Consider the following 13,471-nt stretch of genomic DNA (forward strand, 5'->3'; position numbering starts at 1 on the left):
CGGAACCATCTCAAACTGAACTCAAATAAAACTGAAATCATCCTTTTTTCCCCCAAAAACAACTTCCTTCCCATTCAACTCTGGATAAAGGACATCAAAGCTCTTAACTGCCCACTCTCCACCTCTAATTCGGTCAAATCCCTAGGCATCAGTATCGACCAGAATCTAAATCTCATCCCCCACATTAAAAATGCATCCAAAAGTGCGCTTTTCACCCTTCTCCACCTCAAGAAACTTAAACCATTTATTCCAGCAGACTATTTCAAACTTGTTGTCCAATTGCTTGTCCTTTCCAGGATTGACTATGGCAACGCCACTTTGGCTGGCCCCCCTAAAACTCATCTTGCTCCGATTAAATCTGTCCTCAATCTAGCTGTGAGACTCATCTCTGAATGTAAAAAATTTGATCACATCTCCCCTGTCCTCAAAAATCTCAATTGGCTCCCAATAGAAGGAAGATCCACCTACAAGATTGCCTGCATTACTCACAAAGCTCTTCACCAAAACACCCCTTCTTACCTTACAACGAAACTACACAAAGCTGGTTGCTCCAGGTCCCTGAGGAGCACAAACTCCCTTGTCTAGATCCCACCCAGACTCAAATGTCAAAAGACCCAATCCTGTGCGTTCTCTGGTAACGCTCCTACAATTTGGATCTCTCTCCCTAAGGATCTTCGCTGCAACCCCTCTTACCCTCTCTTCAAAAAGGAACTCAAAGTACTCCTTCTCAACAAATACTGGGGTATCTAATGTTACTGACTCTGAACTTGTCCACTCCTCTCTCTTCCCTTGTCCGCTTCTCTTCCCACCTTCTCTCAATCCATTCATTTTTTCTCACTCCCCCTCTCTTCACCCCCTCTCTATCCTAACTTATAATATTCACTTTCCACTTAATGTTATCTCGCTGTTTCTTTGCCCCCTTAGCCCTGTTGAATGCATTGTCATACTGTAACTCTTTTTCGCTTAATTGTTAAATTTATCTCATTATGTTCTTCATCCTTGTAAAGCGCTCTGATACTCTTGGGTCCAGTAGCGCTATATAAAACCTTTGAAATAGAAAAAGTATGGGAACTGTGATGCTGCGCACAATTTATTTATTTATTTATTTAATGCACCTCGACCACTGGGCTTGTGCCAACTGAAAGGTTTAGGGGCCCCTGAACGGTTGTCCCCCACCCTCTCCATGTTGGAGTTGCTTGGGCCTGCTGAGTGCACCAGCCAGAAAATAAAATGTGCAAAAAAGATAATACGTTCCTGTTAAAAACAGCCAAAGTGAGATTCTGGATTGCATTTTTGCACATGTACCGCTGCTATTGAATTGTTTTTTGCACAGGTTAGGATATGCTTTGTAATTTCCTTTCTTGCTGCTAAAACTGAACATTCTGCTGAGGATGAATTCTGGATTTTATACTGTACATGAACTAGTTGCAACTTACTGCTCCTCGTACATCTTGCCACTTTATTCTGTTTGCTGTTAACTCCAAATGTGGAATTAATTTTGTTATGTTTATTTCCTTTTTGTATCAATCTATATGCACTTTTATGTGGACCTCATATGAGTTCCAAATCTTAATAAATATTTGAATTAATAATACGTTACTAAGACTGCCACCGTGTGCCTTCACATTCACAAACAAGACAGAAGACAAAGCTGGGAGCTCTGAGAGAACAATTTCGTATGTCTCACTATATCAGCACAACAACTAAGGCAAGCGGATCAGCACTGCAAACAGATCCCAACTACAAATCAAAACGTGCTCATGGAAGGAATAACACTGCTTACTTTACTATCATCCACCACCCTCCTCATTCTAACATCCCGACTGCTTCAAAAAGAGATAAAAGGTTTAGTGGCCGTCACCAGAGGACAAAAAACAACATCAAATTAAAACAGTGAGCTGGAAAGGGGACAATGTGCAGCTTAACCGTGAGCTCCCACATCAGAAGATTAAAGTGCACCAGGACACAAAGGGCAGCGGCTTGTGAATGAAGGGAGTCTCTGAGGACAGCATTGTGAGGCCGAAGCGGGGCAGTAACACGAGAAGCCAGTGAGAGGCGAGCAAGCCGAGGGCTGTCTCGGGGGCGGGACCAACTGTCTGCAGCCCTGGAAAATCCCGTCAGCCCCAGGGACTCACCTGGCGGTGCGCGCGAGCCGCTGCAGGGTGTGAATCAGCACCTCGCCCTCCTTCTTAACGCTTTCCAAGTGCTTCTCGTTTGAAGTCAACTGTAGGGAAAAAACAAACGATGCAGATCTTAAGGTCTGGCAGAGTTTTCAAGGCGAGAGCAGGTGACTTTAAAACAATAACATAACATGAAACAGGTTTTATGACAAGGCCTTCGCAATCGCCCATTTCCATCAAACAGATTTCTGCAATGTTAATAAAAAGTCCACGTATATCATGCATGTATGACTTCGCGCTTAAATGGCTACTTATATGTTTTTTTTCAGGTGCGTTCTCGTCACTCCTGCATCATTTTTGTTTCACCTATTTTTATCAGCCACACCGGGTATTCAGAACCTCTAAAATGAAGCAGGTTCTGGAGCCCGAGATTACCAGAAGTGCACGGGTACAACTGGTTTCACTTGAGGTAATGCCAGCTTGGGTAAACACCCTTACCACAATAGTTCAGTTAAATAAAAAACGCTAGTACGGCGTAACTGTCAACTGACCAGGTGCCACATTTTCAGTGAGATTCGCACTCCTAGTAAACTAAACGCCTCTATATTTATGCGGCCACATTTCAAGTCGGCATCACGCTTTGACAATGTTTTTGTAAATTATGAGCATCGGAGCCGATACCTTTTACATCCTTTGACGTGATTAAAGAAAGAAACAATTGTAACAAGTAAACATCTATGTCACAAGCTCGAGACAGGTGATAAAATGGCTACCAGCTGAGTCATTGTAGCACATGCCCGATGAGTCACACCTCGGCGCCACTGATGTATTTCAATAATATCACCTGCAAAGCTAAAGGCAGACTTTGAAGTGCACAGTGCTTGGCAAGATGACAAATCTCGGAGCAGAAAGCACCGCCGCCGACACACTGTCGAGCACAAGCTGCTAATGGGTTCCTAAATGTGCCTCACCAGCACATGCATGTGCTCAGGTATCACCCATAGATAGCCTAACTACCTAATCACCAGCCTTAAAAGAGGAGCAAGGAAATGCGAGGAACACAGGGGAACTGTCCAACAACCTTCTCACACACTGCACTAAAACAAGAAGATCGATCTCAGAGGACAAAATCAATGAAAATGGATACACAACATAAAGGAATTAACAATGACCTGGAGAAAAACAAGAGGAGATGGCATGCAGACACGGAGAAGGAAACGATAACAACACTTTATTTAACTGTTAGCAGAAAAGGAAGAGGTTGGGGAGCAGGCCACTGTGTGTTTATAAATCTCTCACCTGCAATTGGCTCTTTCTTTTACACTGCATGATAAGAAATAGAGATATAGAAATGTTGCAAAATCTTGATGCTTGAGAAAGGATGGTTGAAAGGATCTCACTACAGAGTATTCTATTTTAAAAACATTATACATTTTTTCAGGGTCACATCTCGCCCAAAAGCGATTAGCATTAGCACTGTTTTACAGAGATTAGCTCTGAAATGGCCATCTATAATAACCCCACTCGAAACAACCTATAACAGTCTGACACATAACTGGGATTTGGCGTTTTTAAGTATAGTCAGGAAGATTGGCGCTCAGACTCGTGTGCCTTTTTGTGTTGACGGTGTTATCGGTATATACAGTGCCGCCAGGTCGGAGGAACTGCCCATTAACCCCCGTTGTTTTGTGAGTCAGGAACCCACAATAGTTTGATAAGCAAAGTCCCGGACACACGTGGTGGGGATACAAAGATGATGCAGCAGTCTCTAATGATTGAAATATTCTGAGGTCAACACCACTGTGATCTCAAGAGATATTTATTGAGGAAAATCATATGAAGTCAAAAAATCTGCAGACACGAGTTTCGTCACAACGCAATGGCTTGTGACTCTTCAGGGCTTTTGACTGTTTGGGTAATCCGTAACTGGGTCCCTCAGTGCCGGTGATAATTCCAACTGGGCCTGGGGTGATAGGAGAAGCTACGTAGGGCGGTTCACCAGTAACAATGATCTGTAACGTAGGTCGTGCGGGGAACTCGGATGTCTCAATGCAGGAACTGAAGGCGGGTGTGCCGTGTCTAAATTAAACGTGGGTCCCAGTAGATGTGTATCAGGACTAGAATGCCAGTTTGATATGATGGAAGATGGGGCATAGCGGGCTTGGCAGTAGCCAGAAACGGTTTTTGGAAGCAAACCTCCAAGCAATGTGTAGACGGGAGGGCGGGTGCGCCAGTCTGCTCGTTCTGTGATATTGTCTTGAGGTACTGGATCGATTCCTGCTCCCAGATGCGGACTTCATATGATTTTCCTCATTAAATATCTCTTAAGATCACACTGGTGTTGACCTCAGAATATTTCAATCATTAGAGACTGCAGCATCATTTTTGTATCCCCACCACCTGTGCCCGGGACTGTCCCTAACAGTCTGACACATGTTCAACATCTTCAGAATCTGTCGCACACTTTTAAGCCAGGTTTAGAAAACAGGTTTAACTTTCTATTCTCGGATACAGACAGGGTAAAGTTGACATAATATGGGGCTAATGAATGGGTAACAAACACATCAATGCCGGAGAGAAAGATGGAAAAACATGAAAGAATTTGTGATACCATTTATAAAGCAATTTAAAAGCATTCATTTGCTTCAGCATATATACTGATGAGAAGTTAGTGCTTTCCCAGATGTCATATAAACATTATTATAAAGTGTTTGTCTGTCCATTGGGCTTATTAATTTGTTTATGTATTTGAAAAGTTTTATAAAGCTCGAACAAGACCCACAAGGGTAGCAGAGCGCTGTACTTAGGTTGGCGAAAGCAAGGTACAAACATAATGAAGGTAAGTAAAGTTACAACCTGTGGGAAAACATTCAAGTCAAGGAGTAGTGGGGTATCAACAGTGCCACATAAAACGCAGAGTAAAAACATCATACAATAGTAAGAAACCAGACTTGCAAAATGACTCAGGGAAATTTAACATAGTATTTTAACTTTTAGGATAAGGAACATGTTAAAAAACCTATTACAACATATCACTGGGCCAACAGATTAGCTTAAAAAGTCATGTCTTTCATTTCTTTTTGAAGGCCAATTAAAGTTATCATATTTAATATCTATGTGCCACACCTTTGGATGCCGGCCGTCAAAAGACACGGTTAAGAAATTTCCTATGCACAGCCCAAAGGCAAGTTTAGCAGTATTAAAACGATTGCAGCCCCGATGAAAGTGTGTCAACGCCAAGACAGGTTTTTCAGTAACAATGGACACGTAGGACAATTGCTAAAGGGAGTAAAATAATTAGCATATACAGTGCTTCTCAGTGATGATAGTATATTTTATGGCAAGGATCACATGAGGCAAGGAACAAGCATCTCATCTAACAAATCTTTGCGTCTTTGAAAGACAAAAAAAGTGGGTTGAGTATGCGCCATTATTGTTATTAGCACTTCCCTGAATTCTTCTTTTTAAGAAAATAACTGGGGTTAGAATGATCTCAATCAAACTGTTTATGAGACAACCATAAGCCAGAAAGGCTTCTTTGAGGAACTCTTCTAAGACTTGCTCAATTTACCAAGGAGGTAATAAGGACTGATGCCTGAAGCTAGATATGGACGGTACTTGGGATATGTCATAAAAAGGTGAACACTGCAACTCATGGATTGAGCGATCGTTTTTGTAAAGTGCCCACCAACCCAGGGGTCTCTTGGCGCTGGTCTTAATAGCTGCTTAACCCACCAGGCACGTTTTCAGCTGTTGCTCAAGGCTTACAAGAGAGGAAGAGGGCTTGATGTCTAAAGTTAGAGAGCTCAAAACTTATATTCCCCCGTGGTCAATTTATACATTCTTCAATGGCATAGCTCACAGAAACAATTAGTTAGACCTTCATAGTAATCACAGGTACCACAAAATTAATTATTATCTTGATTATCTTTATTTTTCATTATTCTTTTTCTGTAGTGTATCAAAAATATATTTTTTCATTTTTTTCTTTTACTTTTTCACTCTTTACCTTATGCTTTCATCAATTCATGAGCATAGGTTGTAGTCAAATCAGTACAAAAATACAAAGACGATTTACTATATCCTTACAATACATTTAAAATTTCAACAAATGTTCATACAGTGAATAACCAGCCCCTGTCTGTCACACATCAGAACAACATACACGCTCATTCAATCATTGCTACACTCATACTAAAACCCAAGAAAGAACCAATTCTAAGGTTGAGGTGACACAGATATCATTTGTGTATTTCCACGCCAGGTCTACGCGCGTTTCGGTGGGTTCTGACCACCTTCCTCAGGACCATATAAGAAAGAGTTTATTCTCCACTCAGCATGTGTTTGCAGGGTACACTTCAAATTTAGTTACACCTAGTTCTGTATTTTTTCTTTTTTCAGTGTGGAAGTTTATAGCTTCTTTCTAGTGCCCATAGGCTAGATCCCACAATATGTCTCAAGTGGTTCTATTTATTCTGAGGCTTGTTCTTCGTGGCAGGAGGGGACACGTATTTCTGTTGTAGCTTTCATTACTTTACGCCCTTTTTGTTTCATGTGCAAGGCTGCCACTGTTCCTCATGTTTTCTTGAAAAAACGATGCCATATTCAATTTTCGTTTTCATTCCACAGTTTCCCTCAGTGATAGGAATCTTTTCCGTGGGATGGACTGTTCTCTACGGTCTTCCTGCCTCGTCTCTCCTGCCCCAATACGATAAGACTTGCTCAATTTACCAAGGAGGTATTAAGGATTGATGCCTGAAGCTAGATATGGACGTACTTGGGATATGTCATAAAAAGGTGAACACTGCAACTCATGGATTGAGCGATGGTTTTTGTAAAGTGCCCACCAACCCAGGGGTCTCTTGGCGCGGGTCTTAATAGCTGCTTAACCCAACAGGCACGTTTTCAGCTGTTGCTCAAGGCTTACAAGAGAGGAAGAGGGCTTGATGTCTAAAGTTAGAGAGCTCTACAGACTGCAGCATACCACCCTGTACAGAGCACGAACAACACACTAATGTGGTCCTCTTGCATCTAAGAACCTACAGTATCAACATGCTATAACCTCCTCGTAAGTCTTCCTCCCCACATTACTGACGTAGTGAGCGTCAGCTCCCGCACAGAACCCTCCAAGCAAATTAACACTCTACCCTCCCCATCCCTCCCACACATGGCCGGTTGATGTTACGGGGCTTGTTGTCAGCAGCAATCTATTTATTGCCTGGGGCTCAGTTGCACATGTACCTGTTAGTTTTACAATCTCCTGTCCTATTGTTCCCCTTGCTCTGCCAATTTCTGTCTTCTGAGGGTGGTGCCGCTCAGATCTGGGTTGCCCTGGGGTGGTGGCTGGCCGAGGCCAGTCTTGTGCCAGGTCTGCCCTTTCAAATGTCATCTTCCCGGGTGGTGTCCACAGATGCCAGCGAGCTGGGCTAGAGGGAACCTTTGGATTCCTGGTCTCTTCAGGGGCAATGGTGTTTTCCTGTGGGCTGGTTGTTATCCCAACTTCGGGGAACTGAAGGCTGTTGCAATGGCTTGTAGAGCGTTTGGGCAGGCCCCCTGTGGCGTCATCTCCTGGTCAAGGCTGGACAATCATGTGGTCTTGGGTTATCTCAATCACCAGGAGGATTAAAGTGTTCCGTTTTGGTGGCCTCTGGCTCAGGAGATTCTGCCCTGGGCAGAGTGCACTGTGTTGTCTTGGCGAGCTGTGTATTTCCAGGGGTGGTAGTTTGTGTGGCACACTGCTTGCGCCGGGTTTTTTCACCCCATTAATACTATCTCTTTGTGGACGGGTGTGTTCCTTGTGTTGCAGAGGAGGTTTGGGTGTCCGACGGCGGTATTCGATGCGGTGTGGGGTGGAGCTCTTCTGCCATGCTTTGGCACAATTAATCCCTGTCCAGAGGCGTGGCAGTTTGCTGCGATCTTATTCCGGTGGCCGTCAAACCTGCTTTATCCATTTCCTCCGATTCAGTTGTTTGCCTGGGTATTATGTAAGGTATGTTTGGCCAATGCTTTTGTACTGTTGGTGGGACCAGGCAGGGAGCTTGAGGTTCAGCTCTTGAGTGGGTGGTTCTGTTGTCTAGAGTTTGCTCAGTAAGGGTCGTTGACCTGATTTGGAGCTCTATACGTCCGGTGACTCTGTGGTCTTATTCCTGCCATTAGAGGTAATTTCTCCATGTTGGTGTACCACTTTGGGCTGGACCCTAGTTTGGTGGGTCCGATCTTCTTCCTATATTTTCTGTTTGTTGGCTTCTTGTTAGGCCTGGCTCCTTCTACTCTTCGGGCACAGTGGTCGGCTTTGAAGGCTTTCCGGAGTTCCCATTTTTGATGGGTTGGGTCCTTTGGTTTCACCTTTGATGCATGGTTTATTTCTTCAGAAGCTTGGGAGGCTTGTCCTGCCCCAGCCTGGGATCTCCCATTGGTGTAGCTGGCACTGCAGGCTGCTCGGTGTGCCCTGACTTCCTGTTTGCTGTCCATCACGCCCTAAGTGTACCCCTCACTATTTGGATCAATACTATAGGCTTAGGTTGCTTGATAGCGAGAACTGAATCAGTATGAACTTGATCTCTCCCCACTACCAGATGAGACATATGAGAGTTTGATGATAGCCAGTACGTTGCAAAGTGCAATTGGACTTTGCTAGATATAACATGGCATACTTGACCGGAACTGTCAGCAGTGCCCCCTGAAATCCTAGAATACCTGCCTATCTTCTTGCATGTATGCACTGAAGTCCAGAAACATAGTCAAATCATGCTTCCGATATTTTAGTTTGCCCTTGTCGCATGCCAACTTGAGTACATTATTGCAATGTGTATAGTTTAGAAATCTGGCAATTAAAGGTCCAGGAGGCTCACCTGGTCCCTATGTGCACGTTCCATTACATAGGTGTCTGTCAAATGGTCTTTAAGACAAGTGTTCGTTTTGACAAACAGTTTCATTTTCATCATGGTCTTAGATTCTGGGACCTCCTGCTAATCAAATATTATAATGGTGAGACCGTGCCTCCAAATCTTTGTTTTTCATTGTAGTCATGGTGATAACTTTTGCTACGCATAGTAGAGTCTCATTTGACGTAGTGGCTCCATATTTGATATTTGAATTTCAGATTACTCCAGCTACAATGCCTTCCTATGCTTTTGTTTCACTCCGTCCAAGTGAATAGACTTGGTTTCATTCTTATTCTCAATGGTATGCAAGCTGCCTTTCAACTCTGTCAAGATAGACTTTTTTTTTTTTTTTTTTTAAATTTGTTTTTATTGCAGAATTAGAAACCATTGCATACAATTACTCAACCAGTACACTCATGGTGTCCCCCCACATCAATCGTAAGAGCTTAGATCATACACAGCCTTTCAGCCCGCATCCCGGAGGCCGGGCGGCACAGCGTCCCAGTTAGTAGCAAGACATCATGGTGAGCGTCCCTGAGGGACAATGGTCGAAATCGCTTTACGTATCTGCATTTTACCCCCCCAACCCCTAACCTATCCCCAACATCAGCCATCCTAGTCCAACATTCCAGTGCTACGGAGCCGCTGCAGTCCCGTTCCCCGTTCCCTACGAGGGCCTCGTCATGTCCGTCCCATGCTCCCCTGCCGCCCCCCGCTATCCACCCACTCTCCACAGACCCAGTAAGCAGTCCCAATCCAGAATCGCTGCCGTATCCAATCTGCCTCCCGACTCCTAGCCCGCCCCTCAACAACCCCTAAACAACCCCCAGTCCCACCCCGCCTGCAACCGCTAATGGTGTGTGCCATGTTCCTGACTCTTGCTTGGGTCCGGCTACAGATCCGCTGATACCTCCGTACCCGTATGCCTCGCGGTGTCATCGAGTCCTACCCATTCAGTCCTCAGCCTCCACCAATGAATCACGCAAAGCCTGCACTATCAATTCCCATGCACGCGCTGACTCTAAGGTCTTTTCATTATCAAGCTTGACAGCCTGCCTCATTCGGAGCACACTCTCGCACTCGGACCACCACAACAAGTCATTCGTCCACCTCCTCACAGACGGTCCCTCCCTGGACTTCCAGTGCCAGGTAATCTCTCGCTGCGCCAGTATCAGCCCTAGGTCAATAAACTTACTTGTCACCTTAGTGTGTTTGGTGTGTAGGAACCAGAGCAACAAGCACGCCGCCATATCAAACTCCACCTCCCTGTCGGTCACTGCATTGAGAAGTTCCCCTACCTCCGCCCAGTAAGCTTCTAATTTCGGACAGCCCCAGAGCAGGTGATCCATATCTGCCTCCAACGCCAAACACCTCGGACACCGCGCTTCCTGCACCTGGAAGTACCGTTTGATCTTCTCCGGAGTCAAGTAGGCCCTATGTAATACAAAGAAGTGCACCTGCTGGAAGCGCGCGTTCCTCGTGCCCTTCCACGTGCGCTTAAGAATATGGCTCCACGCCGTGTCCGTAATGGGCCTACCTACGCTCGCCTCCCATTTCGCTTTCAGCCCCAGGAGCGGTTCCAGCCCCTCATGCAGCATCCTATTATGTAGGCAGGTCACCGCCTTAAAGGTGCCAGCTGCCATCACTACGTACTGGCATGCCATAGTCGTGTCCGGTTCAATGAGCCCCCCTTTCCAGTGCTTCTGAATGGCCGCCACCACCGCCGCATGCAAGAGGAAGCTCCCCTCCGGCAATCCAAACTGTTCCTGTAGTACCCCGAAGGGCACCAAGGTCCCGTCAACATACAGGTCCCCTACCACTTGCAGTCCCAACTCCTCCCATTCCGACAGTGGGGACCAATCGCCCCCGTGCGGCAGTGCAGTCAACATGCCTATCGGTATCTCCGGTGCATACGGTCGGGTCGCCTTCGCCCTCCTCAGACTCCTCTGCCAGCACGACCTGAGCGTCCGCTCCTCCATAGTGAGGCCTCGCAGCTCCAGTTTCTGCTGCATAACGATATAGGCCAGGACATGGCGTTGTATCCCCAACTCTCGGTCGCACTCCGGCCCTCTGAACACACTAGCCACGTGCTGTGTAAGAACCTGAAGCTGTGCTGCCAGGTAATACAACTCAAAATCAGGGACGGCCATCCCTCCCTCAATCTTGGGGCGAAGCAACGTGTTCAGTGCCACTCTACGGCGGCCATGCCCCCAGAGGAAGTCAATAACCATCGTCCGCAAGTCCCGAAAGATCCTCTGAGGAATCCAGATGGGCAGCGTTCGAAAATAATACAGGAGTCGTGGGAGTGCTACCATTTTCAACAGAGCAATCCTACCTAGCACCGTCAGGGGGAGGGATGCCCAAAAGGACATACAACCTCTCAGCGCCCGTACGCACCGTCCAATATTGCCCTCTAATAGGTCCGCGGCCTCGTGGTAGATACGGACTCCCAAATAAGTAAAGCAAGATGGCTCCCAGACCACCCCCAAGTCACGTGCGGGGCAAGGTACATCCGCTCGGAGCGAAAAGACACAGGTCTTCGCCCAGTTAACCCTGAGGCCCGACAACCGGCCAAACTCAGACAGCATTTCCATCGCCCCTTCCAGAGCCCGTTCCGTGTCCTCCATATATAGCAGCAAGTCATCCGCGTACAGCGAGATGTGGTGCAGCTGCCCACCGCTTGCAATCCCTGCATACCCGTCTCCCGACCTGGCACGCACCGCCAAGGGTTCCATCGCCAGTGCGAACAAAAGAGGGGAAAGGGAGCACCCCTGTCGCGTTCCCCTACCAAATGGATAAGACGCGGACACCAAATTGCCCAGGCGTACTCGCGCCGTTGCCGAGGAATACAGCACCTTCGTCCACCTGCGGAACCCTTCACCAATACCAAACCTCACCAGCACTTCATCCAGATAGACCCATTCCAAACTATCAAAAGCCTTCTCAATGTCTACAGACAACACCGCCTGGGCACCATCCGTATCCACTGTACCATCCAGTATCCCAACCAGGCGACGAATATTTAACGCTGTGCTTCTCGTGGGGATAAACCCGCCTGGTCCCTGTGCACCAGGCCAGTCATGTGTGGGGCCAACCTGGTGGCCAAAATCCGGCTCAATATCTTGTAGTCCACCGTTAGCATGGACAATGGCCTGTAGGACCTCACATCAGTCGCTTCCCTGCCGGGTTTTAGCAACGCCACTATCAGTGCTTCCCTCTTTGACCCGGGCAGACCCCCCAACCTGTAAGCCTCCGTGTACACCACCAGCAGTCTGGGCGCCAATCTATCAACGTACTTCTGATAGAACTCTATTGGTAGGCCATCCACACCGGGCGTTTTATTTCGCGCCATGTGCTTAATGGCCGTCCTGATCTCGGCCAGCGTGATAGGCCCACCTAAGTCTTTTGCATCGTCATCGTCAAGGACCGGAAGCTGCCCTGACTCCAGATAAGCCGCAATTTCGTGGGCCTCTACTCCCAGCTGTCTCTCGTACAGCTCCGCATAATAGGCCCGAAAGCACTCCAGCACCGCCGATTGGGAATACACCGTTTCCCCCTGTGCATTTTTGATGCTTAGGACCGGGCAGCCTCTGAGTTCGGGATTAGCAAGCCTGGCCAGGAGCGTACCCACCTTATCCCTTTCGGCATGCGCTCTAATGGCGTATTGTCTGTAGTCATAGCTCCGGAGCCGTTCCGTTTCGGTGGCTACCGCCTCCTTCGCCTCAATCAACCGGGCCTGCAATTCCGGTCGGGTCGGCCTACGCCGCTCCAGTTCTCTCAGTTTCTCCTCCGCACTGGCAAGCGCATTCAGCACCGACAATCGAGCATTCGAAAACCTACCCAAGCATACACCTCTCACCACCACTTTCATCGCATCCCATTCAGTGGACCTGCATGTAGCTGTACCCTCATTCTCACTTAAATACTGATCAATGCCCTGTTGGACTGCGTCACTGAACACCGAGTCCTCCAGCGTGTCGGGCCGGAGCCTCCATGTTGGAATCGCAGAACGCTCCCGCTGCCATTGGACATGCACCAGCAGAGGATTGTGATCCGAGATGGTCCTGGCCAAATACTCTGTATGAGAGACCAATGGGGCTAGGGACCCGCTACACAGTACCGAATCAATTCTAACATGTAGAGCATGGAGTGCTGAGAAAAAGGAGTAGTCCCTAACTTCCCTGTGTTGTTCCCGCCACGCATCCAACAGCCCCCACCTATCCTGCCAATCCTTCCTATGCATGGCTAGCTTGCGTACCGGGGAGTCAACCAGGGGAGGGTGAGATCTGTCCAAGGTCACATCCGTGATCGAATTAAAGTCCCCCCCCCCCAATATCACAGGGCCCGCTAGGAAGGAGGCCAAGGACCCGGATAAACCATCGAAAAAGCGGGCCTGATCAACATTTCGCGTTTGACCATAGTTCGCAGCCCTCGGACATTCCACGTCAGGCATTTCAAGTTAGGTAA

General features: G+C 47.1%; 1 protein-coding gene across 1 annotated transcript in view; it reads right to left on the reverse strand.

The window, feature by feature from the left end:
• ULK4 (unc-51 like kinase 4) overlaps nucleotides 1-13,471 on the reverse strand; it is a 1,855,260-nt gene that overhangs the window by 50,976 nt on the left and 1,790,813 nt on the right. The window contains exon 36 of the mRNA XM_086941729.1: nucleotides 2,136-2,224. Coding sequence (XP_086797855.1) covers nucleotides 2,136-2,224 — 89 coding nt within the window. The remainder of the gene's footprint in view (nucleotides 1-2,135; nucleotides 2,225-13,471) is intronic.

Source organism: Lissotriton vulgaris, chromosome 10 (genome assembly GCF_964263255.1).
Source record: "Lissotriton vulgaris chromosome 10, aLisVul1.2, whole genome shotgun sequence".
NCBI classification, from domain to species: Eukaryota; Metazoa; Chordata; class Amphibia; order Caudata; family Salamandridae; genus Lissotriton; species Lissotriton vulgaris.